Here is a 19729-nt window from a genome sequence, read left to right as displayed (position 1 = left end):
TAAAGCTTTCCGCGGTCCCCACTGGGGAAGCGAGCGGTTTCGAGACTCTCTGATTGGTTGGTAATGCAAAGGCCTAGTGGTATACCCCTATCGGTTGGTGGGATCGTGACACGCTCCCGGCTGAGATTGGCTGGAGCTTCTGGTTGTTATAGTTACACTTGGAGAGAGGTGAGGTTCCCGGAAGCGCTGGGCGGGAGGAAGTGTGTGCTGGAGGGCGGTGGGAGCGTGGCAGCCCAAGCAGGGGACCCACATGGCTTCCTGGGGTCCCACCGCGGTGCTCTTGGTGGTTCTGCCGCTGGTGCCGGCCCCCGGGCTGGGGGGAGCCGTCGCCGACGACAGCGATTGGGTGAAGCTGCCTAGTAAATGCGAAGGTGAGAAGAGGGTGGGGGAAGGGGATGGAGAAGCACCGGCTGGATAGGAAGCGACTGCAGGGGTATCCTGCGTGCTGGCTGAAGAGGCGCAGATACACCATGTAATGATGGCTGTTAGCCTGGAAGACTTTGAGATAAGAATTTAGACAGATTCATGTAGGAAAATGAGTCCATCAGAAGCTGCTTACTATTGTTGTTGTTGTTTATGGCAGTTTACAAGATGACACTAAGCAAAGATAGATGGGACTCTGTCCCCACTGGCGAAGTTCATAATCAAGCACGGGCAATAGGATGGGGCAATATTGTGGACGAATGCAGTGACATTGAAACTTGTTTATGTGGAGTGGGGAACGTATTTTTGGGGTAAGGTGACTACAGTGTTGGAAACAGAGGTTTTGAGGAGGATGTGAAACCACGAGCGCCTGTATTCTTTTTGGCTGTAACCCCTTTTCTGTGTTTCTTGAGTAATTGGAGCTTTGGTGGAAGAGGCAGGTAATGAAACGGAAAGTTGCCAGGAGTGCTGTGTTTACAGGAATGTGCACTGCTTGGGGGTTTTCTATCCACACATCAAATGAGCTGCTTCATATGCTAAATAGTTTCCTATAAGAAAGTGTTTCGCTCTAGAAAATAGTATGGAATCTACACGGATGTTATCCTATGTGATAGCTGCACCTGTGTGAGTTTCATTGCTTGTATTAACAAGCAATGATTGGTTGTGGCTTTCTTATTAGATGTACAGCATTTCTACCTGTATTGAAGTGTGTGCATCTTTTGCATGGGACACTAAACATGTGGTTTTCTTGCTGTTTCCTAAAGTCCATGATACAGCCCCCCCCCACTAACCCCATGTTAATTTGTGAAGAAGAACTTTTTCCTTCATTTCCCATTAATTGAATAGAAATAATGGAGACCTACCTCCTTCCATCCTTCCAATGTCGGTAAAATGAGTACCCAATTTGCTGGGGGTAAAGTGTAGAAGGCAATGGCAAACCACCCTGTAAAAAAGTCTGCCATGAAAATGTTTGATTTTTAAAATTTATTTAATTTATATCCCGCCCTTCCCACCAAAGGCAGGCTGAGGGCACTCACAATCCAAGGGTCGACACAAACACATTACTGTGACCAATACAATAAACAACAATTAAAACATTAAAACAATTTAAAATATTTGCACGTGGTCACCCCAGAATCAGAAATGACTGGTGCTTGCACAGAGGACTACCTTTTTTTTTTTTTAACCTCATCCCAGGGCATTTTTGAGGTTGAATGAGATATGGTTAAGTTCTAGGCTCTTGACGTTAAAGTAAATAGAACTTCATGTAGTTACTGGAGAAAAAGATGAAGCTTGGGGACTCAAAAAACCCTGAAATTAAGATGCGTATTGTTGATCTAAAGAAAAGGTTTTATCTTGTAGGTCTTTGGATGAATTACAGAGACAGACTTTTAGAGATGGGGCTGGAAGGGCTAATCAGTGAGCATAGGGGGGCGAATGCATCAGTTGCCAGTAGTCATGACAACATTTATTAGGAGAAAACTTTTTGCAGCTTTTGTTTTATAGACCATTTGACATTGTCTAAAATCAAATTATGGAAAAGATGCAAACATAGATAGTTCTTTGTTAAGGATTTTGGAGAGTGCTCCTGTTTCCGTGGCAGGAACATGAACAGAATGAGATCGAAGATCTTGATGTTTTAGCAGTGATGATTGAGGTGGGTCATCCTGAAATTCTTCTTAACATCAGGACTCTTGATGAAAGCAAAAAGGTAGTTATGGTATGTTGATTAATGGGGCACCAGAGAAAAAAACAAAAGTAGGATATTATTTCAGGGATTAAAGGAGCATGAATGTTATTCAGTTACACAAGTGGTAAAAGAGACAGTGGTTTGTTAAAGCTTTTTGTAGCAGAGGGAACCATGAAAGTATTGGATAACAAATATAGATTGTCACTATTTTGATTAAGTTTAACTTAATCTGTTTATAGATACCAGAGGATAAATAGTAGAAATACAAAGCCAGTTGTACCTGTTCTGTTCTAATGTGCCAGGGACTTTGTTCTTCACTCCTTTTGTAGCACTTTGGAAATTTATAATGCATAAAATCCTCTAAAATGTTGCCCATCGTCCTGAAGCATTTTCTGCAGCTCTTCTGCTACTACTTAAATTCTCTCTCTGTCATTGCTCTCTGTCACAAACATGAGATACTCCACAAGCATCATCCTGAGTTCTCTGATGGAGAAATGTGGTTCAATTAAAAAAAAGATTAAAAAAACAATTAGTGCATAGAATAATAAAAAAATTAAATTCACCTTCATGATAGCTCTATTGGGCAAGCTGTTACTGGTCATTTTATAGAAGGCAACTGAGGCTGAGAGATGGACTTGGTTGTGTGTTGATGGCTAAGCAGGTTTCTTTGCACAGAGAATTGCAATGAGTCTTCATGTCTCACTTCATTGCACGCTTGTATTAAAATATTGGCTAGTTTGGGTGTATGTTAGTTTATTCTATTACAGGAAATAGTATGTTTGGTGCTCCTGGAATACAGAATCTTGGTCCAGTTTCTTTTCTTCTCCACAGCTGCAGTATAGAGGGAATGGGCATATTGGGGCCCAAGCCCTCTTTAAGCCTTACTAGACTTTTTCAGTGTGTGTGTTATCTGCCATAAATGGGAAATGCTCCTGCTAGGGGAACTTCCAGTACTCTTGCCTGACGTTGCACATCCTTGCACACAGGAGTGGACTCTGTGTCAGCAGTTGCACACAAGGATCTTTTTGTACTTATCTGGCAAACAAAGTTTGGGAGCGAGCAAAGTTTTTTTGGAGGGGGGAGTGAGCAAAGGGGGCTTAGAAAGTAGAAGAAGTTTGGAAAGAGAGCCTTAGTTCAAACAATTTGAGAGAGGCTTTATTACAACGCTTGTGACTGCTGGTAAACTTAACAAAAAATGTTGAAATGAATTATACAGTTGATAATGGGGCTGTGGTCTGTTTCAGCTCCTTGAGAAGTGTACCTTCATAATATATGTGAAAATATTTTTTTGGAATGTGTACAAATATGTCAGTGCAAGTTTGATCTCATCTTTGCTTTTACCAGTAATGTATTATATTGTTGAATGATTGCAGTGGGTGGATCTTATTTTTGTTATTAATTATTGTAATGCCTCTGTAGTATTCAAATAATCAAGCATTTTGACCAATATAGCCTACCCGCCTCTGTGTTATAAGAACACCCCAGTCAACTGTTGGTCAGCTATTAACATCTGTTCTCTGTGCTACCATCTTTCAATCTTCTCACAGTGTGCAAGATTGTGGCATTGGAATTAAAATCCTCCTTTGATGAAACTGGCAAGACAAAGGAAGTGATTGACACAAAGTATGGCTTCTTGGATGGCAGGAGTTCTCAAATAAAGTACACAAAATCGTAAGTGATTGGGGCTTGTGATGGGCATTTGGAAGTACTGATTCCTCATACCGTATATTATTGCAATATTTCAGTGGATAGGTCCATGTTACTTTCATTTTATTTTATGCAAAACTGATATCCCGCCTTTCTGTCCTTAAAAAAACTATCTAATATCATTAAAAGTATGTTTCTTAAAAGTTTAGATATACAGACTCTCATCATGGTTTTCAGCAGAGCTGTACTGTCAGTGAGCTTAGAAGGGTTTGGCTCTATTTAGGATTGCACTAACAGGGAGGGGCTATGGTTCAGTAGAAGAGCTTCAGCTTTGCATGCAGAACCTTCTTCAGTTAAAAGGACCAGGTGGTAGGTGAAGAAGAAGGACCTCTGCCTGGAGAGCTACTGTCAGTCTGGAGAGCCCTGGAGAGCTACTGAAGGCCCTGGAGAGCTACTGTCAGTCTGAGTAGACAGTGCTGATCTTGATGGACTGATGGCCTGATTCAGTATAAGACAGCTTCAGGTCATTTGTTATTACTGTACATCCCTGTTCCCATAAACTGTTCATGGCCTGTCTCTCCTGCAAAGTAAGTTTCATTTTTGTACTGTGCAGGCTCTGTCTCACCCATGAGGTGCTTTGTGTAACTGCCAGCAAGATAGCAGTGAAATCTAAAGAAAGTTGGGTATGTCAGCTTTTTGCTAAAACGATTAGAACTGGTGTGCATAGTATTTTAGATCTCAGGGTTATGTTTGTCCATCTCTCACTGAATTGTGCTTGGTGTTTCTAATTCTCATGGATACAGTGACGTGTTTTCAAAAGATTCCTTTTCTAAATTAGAAATGTTTTCAAACATATCTTCTCTAAAAGAACAGCATTCCTGGGCTGTTGTCTGTCGTCAGCCATGTTAATTAAAAACAGAGCAAATTGGTGAACAGAAACAGATGCACCAGTCTGCTCTTGCCTGCAGCCCCTGATAAATATGTAGTCCTCTGTACCAAATAAGACCCACACTTTCTGTCTGATTATTCATAAAACACTTTTCAGGTCTTTAGTTTCACTATATCCAACCACCCTCCCTTCCCGCCGCCCCACCCCAAAGAAAAATCCAAATTAACTTTTCCAGGAGGTGGAATTGCTATACCAAGTGGTAATTACTAGGCATACAGAAAAACAAACCCTGCCAAGGAAAAATCAGTGTTGTTTCTGCCAAGGAAGTCCTGCCTAACCAGCCTTTTGAAGTTCTTTCAGGAGTCAAATAGTGTAGATAATAGTGACCCAGTAGACATTTTATGCTTGGACTTGGAAAAGGCTTTTGACAAAGTACTTCACCAAAGGCTCCTTAGTAAGCTTAGCAATCATGGGTCCTTTTATGAATTAAAAATGGACTAAATGAAAGGAAGCAGAGTAGGAATAGACGGGCAGCTCTCTCAATGAAAGTAAGTAAGCAGTGGGGTCCCACACAAATCAGTATTGGGACTCTTACTATTTAATTTTTTCCTAAATAATCTAGAACCGGGGTGAACAGTGTAATGACCAAGTATGCAATTGACTCAACTTTTTCCAAAAAGGTGTAAACCAAGGCTGACTGTGGAGCAGTCCAAAAAGTTCTCTACAGATTGGGTGAGAAAAATAAGTGTAAGGTAATTCACATGAGAACAAAAAATCCCAAGAAAGTTTAGTATTAGATTCTGGATGGACAAAAAGAAATACTGAGTGACTAAGTTATGCAATTTGCCACCAGAAGATATAATGATGACCACGGACATAGAGGGATTAGACAAATACATGAAGGACAGGTCTGTCAATGACTCGTAGTGTCTGAAGGAAACTTCCACATGCAGAGATAGTAAGCCTCTGAATACCAGTGCCAGGAGGCAACATCAAGGGAAAACAAGTTTGCCATCATAGAGTTCAACTTTCCAGCTAGTATTTACTAGTTCTGTTACTGGAAGGAGACATCTTTCCACTAATTTACACCCTTTTCTCCCTGCAGGGACATTCGCCTAATTGATGTTCAAGAAAGCATCTGCAACAGGCTGTTGGCATACAACCTACACAAAGAGAGGACGGGAAGCAACCGGTTTGCAAAGGTTGGTACCTTCTAACAATTCTTGCATTTCCAGAGTTTGCTGCAGTTGGACTTTCTTGCAAGCCTTATAGTGCCATTGTATGCGGAGTTACTCCAGTCTAAACCCAGTGATTTTGGTGGAGTTACTCTGCATAGGATTGCAGTGCTAAATTTGGAATCAAGTGCTTGGCTGGTGACTTCAAAATGAGATAGAGCAACTTCAGTAGCCAGGCTGTCTTGAAGAGCCCCTATTTTGGGGAAAAGGCGGGATACAAAATGCTACCTTATTATTTTGTTAGTGTATTATCTTGGTTCTGTCTGTTTATCAGTCCAGTTCCTAGAAGATGATGTGCTTGATGAGCTGAGAAAACTAGGCCTTCTCACAGCAAGAAGAAAATTACTAGTTAAAGAGTACTCTACAGTGAGTAAGATGTAGGAACATTTGATTTAGAAATAATCATAAACACTTCCAACACCACATGAATTAAGGAATACATTCACTTTGGTGGGAATTCTGTGGTTCCAGTGGTAGAGCTAGAAGGGAGTAGGCCATAACATTTAGTCTCTGTAAGTACGGCAAAGTTACCTATGTAGCTGCCAGCCTTTATAATCTGTATTATAGTGTTACACACAACGAGTCCAGGAACAATGTATACCCATATCAGAGAATAGTTTCAAAGAAGCAGCCGAACTCCATTGTAGTTTGGGGGCTGAGGATCAAAGTTAGGGTCACTTCACAAATTCAATCTTTTCTGGTCCAAATCATAGCCCATTCACTTTGGTGATATCGAGATTCTCTTAATTTGTTTTTTAATAGAAACTTTTACTTGCCCTGCTTTTATTTTTTGCAGGGGTGTTGGGGAAGACCTTATACCTTAGCCTTTTTATTTCAAAGCTCCCTTAGGTAAGCAGTCCTCCTTCAGGACTGTCTTGCAAGCATTGTGACTATCTGGAGCTACACTAATTATTGTCCAAAATCCTGGCAATTTAGAATCCTGGACTGTGCAGCCCCTCCTTCAAATCTTCCACTAGAAAATAAATGCTGGACCCTCACACCACCTAATGACTGGTAAGAGGAGGACCTGCCAATAATTCTAATCAAATATGTGGCTAGAAGAAACAGGGCCTTTTCTCTGGTGGCCACTTTCCTTTGGAATTAGGTCCCAGATGAGATTTGGCTGAGAGGCCACTTTCCTCCTGATACAAGCACATTTATTTTGCTTGTTATTTGGCTGTTCTGTAAATCTATTAATTGATCCATATTTGTTTCCCTAGTTTCATTATTATGTTTAATGTTTTCCTGCATATTTGATGCATTTTTAAAAAAATTGCTTTGAATACAGGAGAAGCAAATAAAAGTTTTGGAATGAGTTCTTCAATGAGGAATAACTTGTTGTGCTTCAAAATATGTATTGAAGTGGAACTTTAGGCAGTTGGCATGAAGAGCTACTGGGAGGGAATGGGAAAAATGGATCCAGGGGTAAAGCTTCCTAGAACCTAAAGACTTCTTTCAGGTTCCCTCCCTTGGCCCCAGCTAACACTAATAAATTTCAGTCTAGTTTCCAGGGTTTTAAGAAATGCCTGCTTGGGTTTTTTAAAAGATATTAATCAATATACACAAATCTACAAACATGCAAGAGAAAAGAATGTATTAGCAAATCTAGCATAGTAAATAAAAAAGCAAATAAGAGGTTACATGTTTTGATCCATGTGATTTCAGGTTTGTTTCCATGTTACATCACAATTTGAAAAGTTTTCATCTCTTTGAAATAAATAAAAATTGCCCTGACCTGGATAACCCAGGGAAGCCCAATCTTGTCAGATCTCAGAAACTAAGCAGAGATGACTCTAGTTAGTACTTGAATGGGAGACCTCCTTGAAATACCAAGTTGGGAGTACAGGGACAGGCTTTATTCAGCTTTCTCTCTGAATATCCTCCAGGGCCCCAATAGGGGTCAGTCACCAGAGGTTGCCATGACTTCCAGGTTCAGGCATGCACACACACACACAAATAAGTAATCTTTAACTTAATCTAACAAAGATTGTCTAGATGGAATTTGTCTTTGTTCCCAAAGTTTAGCAAATACTAACCAGGCAACTGTGACAGCATATATTTGTTTGGAATAGAAGTGGAATAAAAGTTTAATAGAAATAGCTTATATGTACCAACCATGTTGTGACAAATTTCTTTAGAAAGCATAATAAAGATCATTTTCCAATATATCTTAACTTTTCCACATCACCATGGTGGAAATGTCAGTTTATTTTTAACATTCCTACAAGAAGGGATAGAACCAGTAATTCACGAAATAGTTAAAGTTTGCTTGGCAATCTTGAAGGAAAGAGAACTTCTGTGATATGGTGATCTGTTGGCATTACTTTGAAGAGACTTCTTTTTCGGAGAAAGATGAATGCAGGTGAATTCAGGATTGTACCCCTTGCCCTTCATTTTTTGAATTGAATTGTTCAGAGAGGCCCTTTTCTAAAGGGAATAGGATTGTTATTTATAGCACTGTTTATTGTACAAAGTTTCCTGTCATCATTGCATTATTTTCTAAATTCCATAATCTGTTTTTTTGCATTACTTATGATATTTATTTATTTATTTTATTCGATTTATTCCATGTCTCATATTGTTTGCTACACTGCTTTCTAATCATTGCACTCTTGTATATCTTGAATTGTTTCTATTGAGTTTAGATTTTTGCAATCCACTGTGAGTCTCAACAAGAATTGTGGACTATAATTTTTGTTTAAAATTCCTTCTCCAAAACTTGTGTTAACTTGAATTCCCATATTGCCTTAGGGCATGTCTGAGACATTTGAAACTCTTCACAACCTGGTCCATAAAGGAGTGAAAGTGGTGATGGATATTCCTTATGAGCTTTGGAATGAAACCTCTGCAGAAGTGGCTGACCTTAAGAAACAGGTATGGTGCTTTGATTAGCTTGAGGATGAGGACAGCTGGTAGTGAAGAACTTCAGAAGGACTGAAACTTCCAGGTGATCTTCTGGACTAGAGCAAGAGTGGCCAGAACAGCAGCCCAAGTTGTATTGCTGGCTGCTTTGCAGAGTATTTAAAACGGTTTAAAATTCTCTTCCTTTTTAAGTGGATCTGCACATCTGATTGGTTGGATGCAAGAGGCTGTGGCCCTTCCATTCACATTTCATAGTCTCTCTTCCAACATTCAATGTGTTTCTGCTCCGTGCACCTTTCTCTGCAATCTGTGTGTGAGGGTGCTTTTCCCATACATTCTTTGCCTCCCCAAGCTGTGACCTCCTTCTGAAATTCACCTGCAGAACTCCTGCGGCTCACTCTGCCTGTACCCCAGAAGAAAATATCCACAGATTTCCTCCCAGTCCAGCACTGCCAGCTACTGCCTTGAGCATCTGGTAAATTCATTAACACTAATGAAAATAACATTTTTTGTTAGTTTATAAGGATTCCTTTTGTACAACACTTTCTCTGATCCACTTCATAAATAACAAATAATATTATGTGGATGAAATTGTGTGATGCATATCTCTAATTCAAACTGGAACATAGAATGTGGATTTTTTTTGTTTAAAACCAGTTGACAACAATACATCACATTTTTCTCCCCTCCTCCTCTCCCACCCTTTTCTTGACTCCCACTGGTGTTTACTTAAAATTATTTTTTTTTTTAAAAAGGTACTTTTATCCAATCATGAATCTCCATTTTAAATCTTTATAACTACAAAAAAGAAATAAAAAACAACCAAATAAGAAAGTTAAAGTCTGTAAATCCATCTTCACTTTTTCTTTACACCTTAAGCTTAGGAAAATTATTCCTTTAAAAGTTTAGTCCATTGATCCACCACATTTCAACTATTGTCAAAAATCATTAAGTGTCCTTTTACCTTCCAATGTTTTTCAACATAGTTTTGAAATTTCTCCCATTCTTTTTCTGAACTTCTCTAAATCATAATCTTTTAAGATTCTTGTAAGTTTGTCCATTTCACTCCAAGACATAACTTTTAAAATCCAATCCCATTTCTCTGGTATTTTATCTTGCTTCCATAACTGTGCATATAATGTCTTTGCAGCTGAAAGCAGATACCACAACAACGTTCTATCTTGTTTAGGAAAACTTTCCATTTGTAATCCCAAAAAAAAAAGTCTGGAGACCTCTTAATGTCATAGCCAAAAATTTTAGACATTTCATTCTGAATCATTTGCCAAAATTGCTTTGCCTTTTCACAAGTCCACCACATATGATAGAAAGATCCTTCATGTTTTTTACATTTCCAACACCTTTCAGACACCTGATTGTTCATTTTTGCCAGTTTCTTAGGTGTCATATACCATCTATACAACATTTTGAAACTATTTTCTTTAATATTATAACATGTCGATATCTTCATAGAGTTCTTTCATAAATACTTCAATGATTCCATTTGTATTTCTTTGTTAAAGTTTATTGCCCATTTTATCATTTGAGATTTAACTATTTCGTCTTCTGTAGACCATTTCAATAATAGTTTATAAACTCTTGAAATCAATTTTTCATTATCCCCCAACAGCATTCTTTCCCATTCTGTTTGCTCTTGTCTTATGCCTTCGTTTTTAATATCCTGTTCCACCAAACTCTTAATTTGTTGCAATTGAAACCAATTATATTTATACTGTAATTCTTCAGCTCATTTTAGTTCCACCTTTCCTCCCTGTATCTTTAATAGTTGATTGTACGTTAGCCACATCCCTGCATCAGTTTCTGAGGATAATTTTATTACTTCCGTTGGCACAGTCCATAGCAGCTTTCTCTCATCACCATACTTTTTATATTTTAACCAGGTACTTAGCAGATTTCTTCTTATATAATGATGTGAGAAAAAACCATCTGTCTTATTTTTCCCATAAAACATATATGCATGCCAACCAAAAATATTTCCATGTCCTTCTAAAACCAGCAGCTTCTTATTTAATAACGTCATCCATTCTTTTACCCATACCAAACATACTGCACCATGGTACAATTTTAGATCCGGCAATTGGAAACATCCCCTTTCTTCTGCATCAATTAAAATTTTAATTTTGAATCTTGGTTTCTTGCCTGCCCATACAAATTCTGAAATTTTTCTTTGCCATTTACTAAATTGTTTATTGTCCTTCACAATTGGAATTGTTTGAAATAAGAACATAATTCTTGGTAGAACATTCTTTTTAACTGCCCAGCATAGACAAGTTCAGTTTGTTCCATTTTATCAAATCTTCATCAATTTTTCTCCAAAGCTTTTCATAATTATTTTTATACAGATCTATATTTTTCATGGTGATGTCCACACCTAAATATTTTACAATTGAAGTAACTTCACACTCTGTTGCACTTTGTAGTTCTTCCTTTTGACTCTTTGTCATATTTTTACATAAAAGTTTTGATTTTTCTTTATTTATATAGAAGCCTGCCAATTCTCCATACTCTTGTATTTTTCAAAGCAGCAATGGTGTCACAGATAAGGGATTTTCATTAATAAACATTACATCAGCAAATGCTCTGTATTTATAAGAAAAACGGTTCAATTTCAACTCCTCTATTCTTTATCTTCTTGTATTTGCATAAGCAAAATCTCTAGCGTCATTATGAATATCAATGGAGATAGAGGGCAGCCTTGCCTTGTTCCTTTAGTAACTTATTATTTTCTCCATCAAATCAGCATTTATACATAGTCTTGCTTGTTGCTCAGTGTATATCGCCTTGAGCATTCTTATAAACATTTCTCCAAGTCCCAATTTCTCCATCACTGCAAACATAAAGTCCCAATTTACATTATCAAAGGCCTTCTCTGCATCTGCAAAAAATAATGCCACTTCTTTTTCAGGATACTTCTCATAGTATTCAACAATGTCTATAACAGTTCTGATATTATCTCTAATTTGTCTCCTGGAAAGAAATCCTGCTTGTTCTTCTTTAATAAAATTGTTCAAATGCTGTTTTAGTCTTTCTGCCAATATCCTAGCGTATATTTTGTAATCATTGTTAAGTAGTGAAATTGGTCTATAGTTTTTTTTACATTTGTGGTGTCTCTGTCTTCTTTCGGTATCAACGAAATTACTGCTTCCTTCCATGTATTTGGTATTTTCCCATCAATCTTTATAATATTTATCAGCTTCTGAAGTTTTGGTACTAACGTCTCTGCAAGGATTTTATAAAATTTTGCTGTAAAACCATCTGGGCCCGGTGCCTTTCCTATTTTAATTGATTTTATTGCAGCTTCAACTTCAATTTTTTTCAATTGGATCATTTAAGACCTTTTCCATATTTTCTGTTAAGGGATTTATTTGAATTTTTTGTAAATATGCATCTATTTTTCTCTTCACCTTTTGACCTTGAAATAACTTAGCATAGTATTTGTAAAATTCCCTTTTAATTCCTGCTTGGTCAACAATTTTTTTTTACCTGCTAATACAATTTTATTGACAAATTTATTTTCCCTTTTTTTTTTTCAATTGCCAAGCCAGGTATTTTCTGGGTTTGTTTGCTCCTTCAAAAGATTTCTGTTGCAGTCTCTTAAGATTCCATTCTACCTCTTTGTTTAACAAATGTCTCAGTTGATTCTGCAATATTGTAATTTCCCCTATTTTCTTTTTGTCCAGTCTTTTTTTAAGTTCCCTTTCTTTTTTTCCAATCTCTTTTTGAATATCCAGCATTTGTTTCTCTTTAACTCTCTTATCTTTGTTATTGTAATTAAAATACCTCTCATCATTGCTTTGTACGCATCCCACACAGTTTGAAATTGAATATCCTCTTTTTCATTTATTTGAAAGAAAGCTTTGGTTTCTTTTTCTAGAGACACCACTATCTCTGTATTTTGTAGCAAATCTTCATTTATTCTCCATCCCCTAGTCTTTTTTACAGTTCTTGCCGACCACATTAATTTATTTATTTATTTATTCGAGATTTATATCCCGCCCTTCCCACGAATGGCTCAGGGCGGCTTCCAACAAGTAATCAAACATAAAATTTAAACAATTTCAAGTATAAAACAATTAAATATTTAAACAGTTAAGACCTTAAAAACAAAATAATGGATTGTGGTCAGCTCCAACTTCAGGAAGAATCTTATTTTTTTCATCATAACTCCAAATTCTTTTGTAGCCCATAGCATATCAATTCTTGAGAAAGAGTTATGCCTAGTTGAAAAAAATGTATAATCACGTACATTAGGGTTAAATTTCCTCCATACATCTTCCAGGCTCTCTTGTTTCACTAAATTAAAAAATGACTTTGATAATTTCCCCTTTATTTCTTTTTCCTGATCTGTCCAAAGCATTTGTAATTGTTCCATTAAAATCTCCCATTATCATTATTTGATCATAGGTCACTTGGTCTAATTGTTGCAAATGTCCCAACTACAAAGTCTTTTTATCATTCATCATTACTTCCACAGCTAAACATCTTCCTTCATTGTCCTTAAAAATTAATTTTGGATCTAATTCTTGTTTGACATAAAAAATCACTCCCCTTTTCTTCTCCTTAGCCAAAGAAAAAATCTTTGCCCAGTTGTTAGGATAAAAATGTATAATCCAGTTGTTTAATATTAATATTTGTTAAGCAAATTATACTACATTTTTTGTTTCTTGATCCATTGAAATGTAGCCCTTTTTTTTTTTTAGGTAAATTTAGTCCATTTACATTCCAAGATAATAATTTGTAATCCATAATGGTTTTTCTTTTTATTCTGTATCCCCAAATCCCCTATTTTCTTCAAAAAAACTTCCTCAATTCCAGTACATTCGTAATTGTAATCCTCTTTCCTTCATGTTCAAAACTTAGACCTTCTGGCAGTATGCATCTGTATCTCACATTCTTCTCCCACAACTTGTCAGTTAGCTTTTTATACAGTCTTCTGTCACTTATAACCTTTCTTGGCAACTCTTTCATGATTCTTACTCTATTTCCTTTAATTTCCAGAATTTTTTCAAATTGCTTACTTAAGATCTTTCCCATTATGTCTCTTGTAATGAATTTGATTACCACATCTCTTGGTAGTTTGTTTCTCTTGGCATACAGTGAATTGACCCTATATATATATAGTCATAAAGGTAAATAGATTCATCAGGATCAATCTCCAAAAATTCAGCAATGATCCATATTATATATGTCTTTAAATCAGTTCCTTCATCTTCAGGTACTACTCTCAAACGGATCTGGTTTTCCATTAATTTACAATCTTGCAGCACTGCCTTTTCCTGCAATTTATTAATCATGGTATCTTGATCTTTCACCTTGTTTTCAACCACATGTACTTTATTTAACGTTGTTTGTGAGTCCTTTCTGAGATCTTCAATTTCTTTTTTGATTTCTGACTTCACCACATCTGCATTTGATTCAGTGTCTTTTTTTAGTTCTTTGATTAGTTGCTTTTTTTTATTTGTGATTAGCTCTTTCATCACTTTAACCAGTCTTGCCTCCATGGCATCTAGTTGGTCTTGTATCTTAGGCATTTTCCCCTCCTCAAATGAAACGGTTCTTACACATGTCTGTTTTATTCCCGGCTTGTGTTCTGACATTTCAGTCCTCTCACTGCCAAAATAGGCTCTCGGGTTGATCTCTCAAAATTCAAAATAAACCACTGGATCTTGTAGATTAGGAGATGCCCTTTCCAATGCACCCAAAATCGCCATCCTCAGGGCTTCCTAAGTTAAGATATTAATTTTTAAAAGTTTTTCTTTTTCTTCAAAAGACCACCAAAATTAATTCCACTTATATATTCCAGTATATTTCATTCTGTAGTGATGATATCTGCTGGCTCCAGTAACTTTTAAAGTCCCGTTCTTTATCATTAAATTTTATATTTTTTGACGTTCTTTTAATGGCCGCTGCAATTTTTCTATGGTTTTCGAATCCTAGAGAAGGCCAGGTGGTCTTAAAATTCCCTTCTTCCGATGGCTCCTTCCTTCTTTTCTTGCCACGAAGTCCCATTCTTGATGACTGAAAGATCTTGCGATACAATTTGTGATGCCACTTCCTGTGACGTCTACCAACTCAGTGACAATGGGAGATTTTTGCAGAAACCACAAGTATTCCAAACATAAGTTGTTTTTCGTCTTTTAACTTTGCTTCTAAATCTCCAAAAATCTCAAAATTTCCCCCTTCTCTTATTTATAACTTTAGAATATAGTAGTTAAGTCCAAACTCCAATCGTTATCTCTTATAAAGTTGATTTTAGTCCCGGAATGAAAGATAATTACCTTCTTACCTTGCAGCCAAATTTAACCTCTTTAACACTGTTCTCTCCAAAGATAGTTATTTAGAATTTAAAATAGTCCAAAGAAGCCTTAAATCTTGATGAATTTAAGTCAATTTAATGACCACGGAGACGCTCTGTAGACGCTGGAATGTGACTCTTCAAAGCCTAAAAGGAACCCCACTGGAACTTCTCGTCAGTCAAAGTAAATCCCCTCAGAATTCTCCCATGCATGTCTTAGCCTTTTCCCTCACTGAGAAAAGTAGGCAGCAGGCGTTGGATTCGCCTTCTCTGTCCAGAACAGAGGCTCCGGTCCGCTCCCCTTTTTGAGCAGCTACTTAATTCTCCACGATCCAACCCCGGAAGTCCAAACATAGAATGTGGATTGATAGAGCTGCAAAATGGAACTGGGCACTGGTAGGGGGGATTTCTCTACAAACTTGAAGGAAGTCCCAGGTTTGCTGAAAAATGAAAGCTGAAAAAAGAAACCCAAGTAATAGAAACACTTCTAGCTTTAAAAGAATGCCCACTGAATTCTCAGTGGCCATTTTGAAGGTTGTTAGACCACCACAGACTCTAAGAGAACCGGGTTTGATTCCTTACTCCTCCATATGCTGCTGCTGGTATGACTTTGGGTCAGTCACATGTTCTGTCAGAGCTGTTCTCTCAAGAGCAGTTTCTGTCAGAGCTCTCTGAGCCCCACTAACTTCACAGATTGTTGTGGGGTGGAGAAGGGAAAGGAGATTGTAAGTCACTCTGAGACTCCAAGTGAATAACGGAGTATAAATCATTCTTCTTTTCCTCCTCCTCTCCCTCCCCAAATGCTGGGGAGGCATATAGAAGTGGGTGGGTGGATGGGAAAGACAGAAGGAAGCAGCGAAAGGAGAAGTTATGGGATTCTAAGGGAAAGAAAATAGAAAAAACTAGGGAAGGGGGGAAAAGGATTCTGCCTGCAAATCCTCAGAGGTTCCCTGCTTGTATGTTTAGAAATTCCATGAGCAGTTATGATACAAGGTACACTGAAAGTTGCTGCTTTGTACTGTAGCTTTTATTGAAAAAGTTTTTTTCTAATAGACTGTATCCTTATCTTCTAGTGTGATACAATGGTGGAGGAATATGAAGATGTTATTGAAGACTGGTACAAAAACCACCAGGAAGAAGACCTGTCTCAGTTCCTCTGTGCAAATCACGTTTTGAAAGGAAAAGACACCAGTGAGTTGCTCTCCCAAGGGTGACAGGCTTGGCTGTTGGATTTCAGGGACATGTGTTCCCATTCCACCGTAGACTGGGACTCAGTAACTTTTTTTTTTAACTGTGCTAGGCTGCTGATAGTTTGTGATGGGAATAAGGGCACTTATAGGTGGGAGTGTGGGCACTCTAGATAGGACAAGATGCTAGACTGGGGGTGTGCTTTTGAATCCTTGCTCAGTCATGCACTTGTGTGGAGAAGCGTGTTTTCATTGTGTATACTTGGAATATCAGTAGCCTGATTCCTAGGGTTATGAGTATGAAAGAGATTAAGGTTGCAGGCCACTCCTACCAAGTATACTTGACTTACAAATATAGTCCCTTGCAAAGTTGAGTCAATCAGCAAGTACAGCTAAAAGCATTTTAACTGAATAAAAAGGTTTTCCTGCCTAATCATGTGGGTGATCTTTATTATTAATTATTTGAAGTGCAAATGTAGACTGAAGTTGGGTTGTGTCATTTTGGAAGAGGCATTCTCGTAAGATTATTTGCTTCACCACATTTGTGTATCACCAAAAATGCTTTCCCCTCACCTAGAACAGCTGCTTTATACGTAGGTAGATAAAATTGATCAGCTACTATGTTAGGTCCTAATGCAACCATTTGTGTCATTTGTTACATTTGTAAAAGTTAAAGAAGCTCAGGATAGCTCCCAGCTATCCCCATTTTATCCTCACAACATCCATCCAGCAAGTAGAACAGAGATGGTGACTGGCCCAAGGGTCATGCCTCGGTCAGAATTTGAACCCAGGTCCCCTTGAACCTAATAATCACTAATTTAAACTGGATAATTCCAGTGGATGCAGTGAGTGTGCTCAGTGGTAGAACATACACTTTACATATGGAACATCTTAAGGTTCAATTTCTGGCATCTCATAGCAGGTGATGTGAAAGATCTCTGCTTGATACCCCAGAGAACCACTGCCAGTCAGATCAGGTAATAGTGATTTTGGTAGACAGATGGTCTGACTCAACAGAAGACGGCTTCATGTGTTTATCAAGTATCTTTTTCTCCCATAATCTTCTGGAGAAAAAAGTAAAAAATGGATGCCATCCAGTTGAAAACACAGAGAACACCACAGTTGATCAAATGCTGGTCTGGGTTTTATTTTCTTTACTTGAATGGTATCCATTCCCCCTTCCTTCCTGGAAGACTTTGAGTATTCAAGCCTTTTCCTGCGTCTATTGGCATTGATAGAGCATCCTTTCTAGGGTACAGAGAAAGACCTTAAAGTTGTGTCCTGAACAATCCCTTTTTCCTCCTTTTTTCCAATAGTTTCTTTTTAACTCCTACCTGAGTAAGAATTCCAGAGGCCTCGAAAGCATGCATACCATGAGATGGATCCACTAGGACTTTTTTGTGCATGATTTCCAACTGCAGTGTGTGACTTTCCCACTTCATGCTGCTGCATCCCAAAATATTCCCAAGAATGCTTCACCAAAGGGACAAGGAACCCCTGGGTACTGAATTTCATGGGACATATTTGGCTATGATGACAGAACACAGGAAGTGAGAAAGTCATGCTCCAGAAATGGTTCCATCTGCAGAAATGCTCTGGTGGCACTAGATATGTGTTGTATTGTGTCTGTTCATCTTAATAAATAGTATTACATAACTTTTGTTCTTGGCTGTTACCATGGAGCGGTGCTGCTATATGCATCTTAGACTAAATGGAAATTACAGTTTATTGGCTTTGGGAGACAATATTGGGAATGGCAATTATTGAAGTGAGAATACAGTGTTTCACTGTTCCCTTTTCTTCCTTCTCACCTCCATAGGCTGCTTGGAAGAGAAGTGGAATGGCAAGAAAGGGGACACAGCATCTTCAGGGCAGAAGAAAACCAAGAAAAAAGATGGCAAAACCAAGAAGAATACAAAAGCTAAAAAGAGGAACAAGGACACGGTTGAGCAAGAAATGGAGAATGTGGAGGCCGGAGCCAGGGAGGCTCTAGATCAAGCAAAGGCAGAAGGGAACATTCAGAAAGTGGCTCCACTTTCGCACAAAGCCGATGAACTTTAGGCGCCCCCCCTCCCCCACTCCCACTTCCCTTGAGTGTGGGGCTGCAAGCTTATGCTCAGGCCACCAAGAACTGCTTTAGTCTGCCACAGTTGCAGGATGGGAAGATACTCTGATACAGGTCATTTCCTGAGGAGCAATGATCGTGGCCATTTGGACTGTACTTGCCCAGTGTTATTGTGTGCAGTTATACCTTCCACATCACAGGTGCAGATTGGGTAGAATTCAGCTAGCTCCTTGAGTACCCAGGGGGAATGGAGCTAGGCAATAAGCCCTTTCTAGAGACAGGGAAGTGCTGGCTGCTTGGACAAGGCTTATCCTTGAAGGCTGAGTCTGCTAACTGTGTTGATTCCCTCCCCTGCCCCCACTTGAGTTGCCACACACAGCTGTGAGATGAGAGTTACAGGCTTGTTTTGTTTTGGTTTTTTGTGACAGTATTCATGGGTACTGAATACCAGCACCTTTTTTTGGGTGTGGGGGCGTGTCTCCCAAGCCCTAAGGGGTGAATTGGTAGAAATCAGCACATCCTTATAGAATTTAGTACTGGCTTTTTTCCCTTTTTTTTTTAAACAAGCAAGCACTAGGCATGAAAGATTTGCCCTTCCAGTAGCTCATTTTTCAAGCTGTTGTACAAGACTTGACTGTGACCCCAGGATAACTTGCCAGCTATAACTTGGCACATTCCCGAAATGAGTTCCTTGAAAAGCGGGCTCTAGTTCTACCCTTTTCTGTCATGCCAATCATGGAATTTGCCTAGAGGAAAGTAGTAGTGAAGGTTCTACTGGGACAACAAAGGATATCATACTTTTGTTGCCATTCCATTGTTTGGTGAGTCTTCTTCTCACCTTACTAAAGGTTTAGTTCTCTGTAGCAGCTCCAGCCTGGAGACACCTTGCACATGTGTGTGATACTTCCTCTTCCCCTACCCACCCTAAAAAATTCTTTGCCTTTTTTTGCTGCAGTGAACACCCTTCCCGATTTTCTGGTACAAAGAGTGTAAATAAAATTGTTTGCATAGCTTTTGCTCCATTTAATCCCTATGTTGGCTTGCCATCTCTGTGCTGAGACATGCACAGTATTGTCTTCTGTTTATGCAATAATGTGCTCTTATCCATTTTTGTGACATCAATATATTTTGTAACTTAATTTTATTATATAAGCACCTGGGCAAATCAGTGGAGGCTTCCATCTTCAGAACAAACAATTGAGTGGTATTTTCTGAGAGACTGTAAGCAGTGAAGTCTACATATCTCTTGTGGGCTGCCTGAGGCATGTTCTGCTCTTCAGTTAACTTTCTGTACCACAATGAGCATTTGTAGCCTTTGGAGAAGTGTGATGCACCATAGATAAAGATGGTGTCACTTAAATAGAAAAAGTGTCTCTTAAAGGGAACAGGTACAGATTTCTAAACACTTGTCTACATCC

The 19729-nt window shown here is 38.4% G+C and overlaps 1 protein-coding gene across 1 annotated transcript; it reads left to right on the top strand.

Moving 5' to 3' along the window:
• Positions 1-162: 162 nt before the first annotated feature.
• On the top strand, positions 163-19321 carry CNPY3 (canopy FGF signaling regulator 3). Its single transcript, XM_060248157.1, has 6 exons — positions 163-371; positions 3661-3784; positions 5755-5851; positions 8636-8758; positions 16133-16250; positions 18066-19321. Exons 1-6 carry the CDS (start codon positions 251-253, stop codon positions 18305-18307), a joined length of 825 nt encoding a protein of 274 aa, XP_060104140.1. The 5' UTR covers positions 163-250; the 3' UTR covers positions 18308-19321.
• The last annotated feature ends 408 nt before the right edge of the window (positions 19322-19729 follow it).

The sequence above is a fragment of the Heteronotia binoei genome, chromosome 1, assembly GCF_032191835.1.
Source record: "Heteronotia binoei isolate CCM8104 ecotype False Entrance Well chromosome 1, APGP_CSIRO_Hbin_v1, whole genome shotgun sequence".
In the NCBI taxonomy this organism is placed as follows: domain Eukaryota; kingdom Metazoa; phylum Chordata; class Lepidosauria; order Squamata; family Gekkonidae; genus Heteronotia; species Heteronotia binoei.
This window is presented reverse-complemented; position numbering and strand designations above follow the sequence as displayed.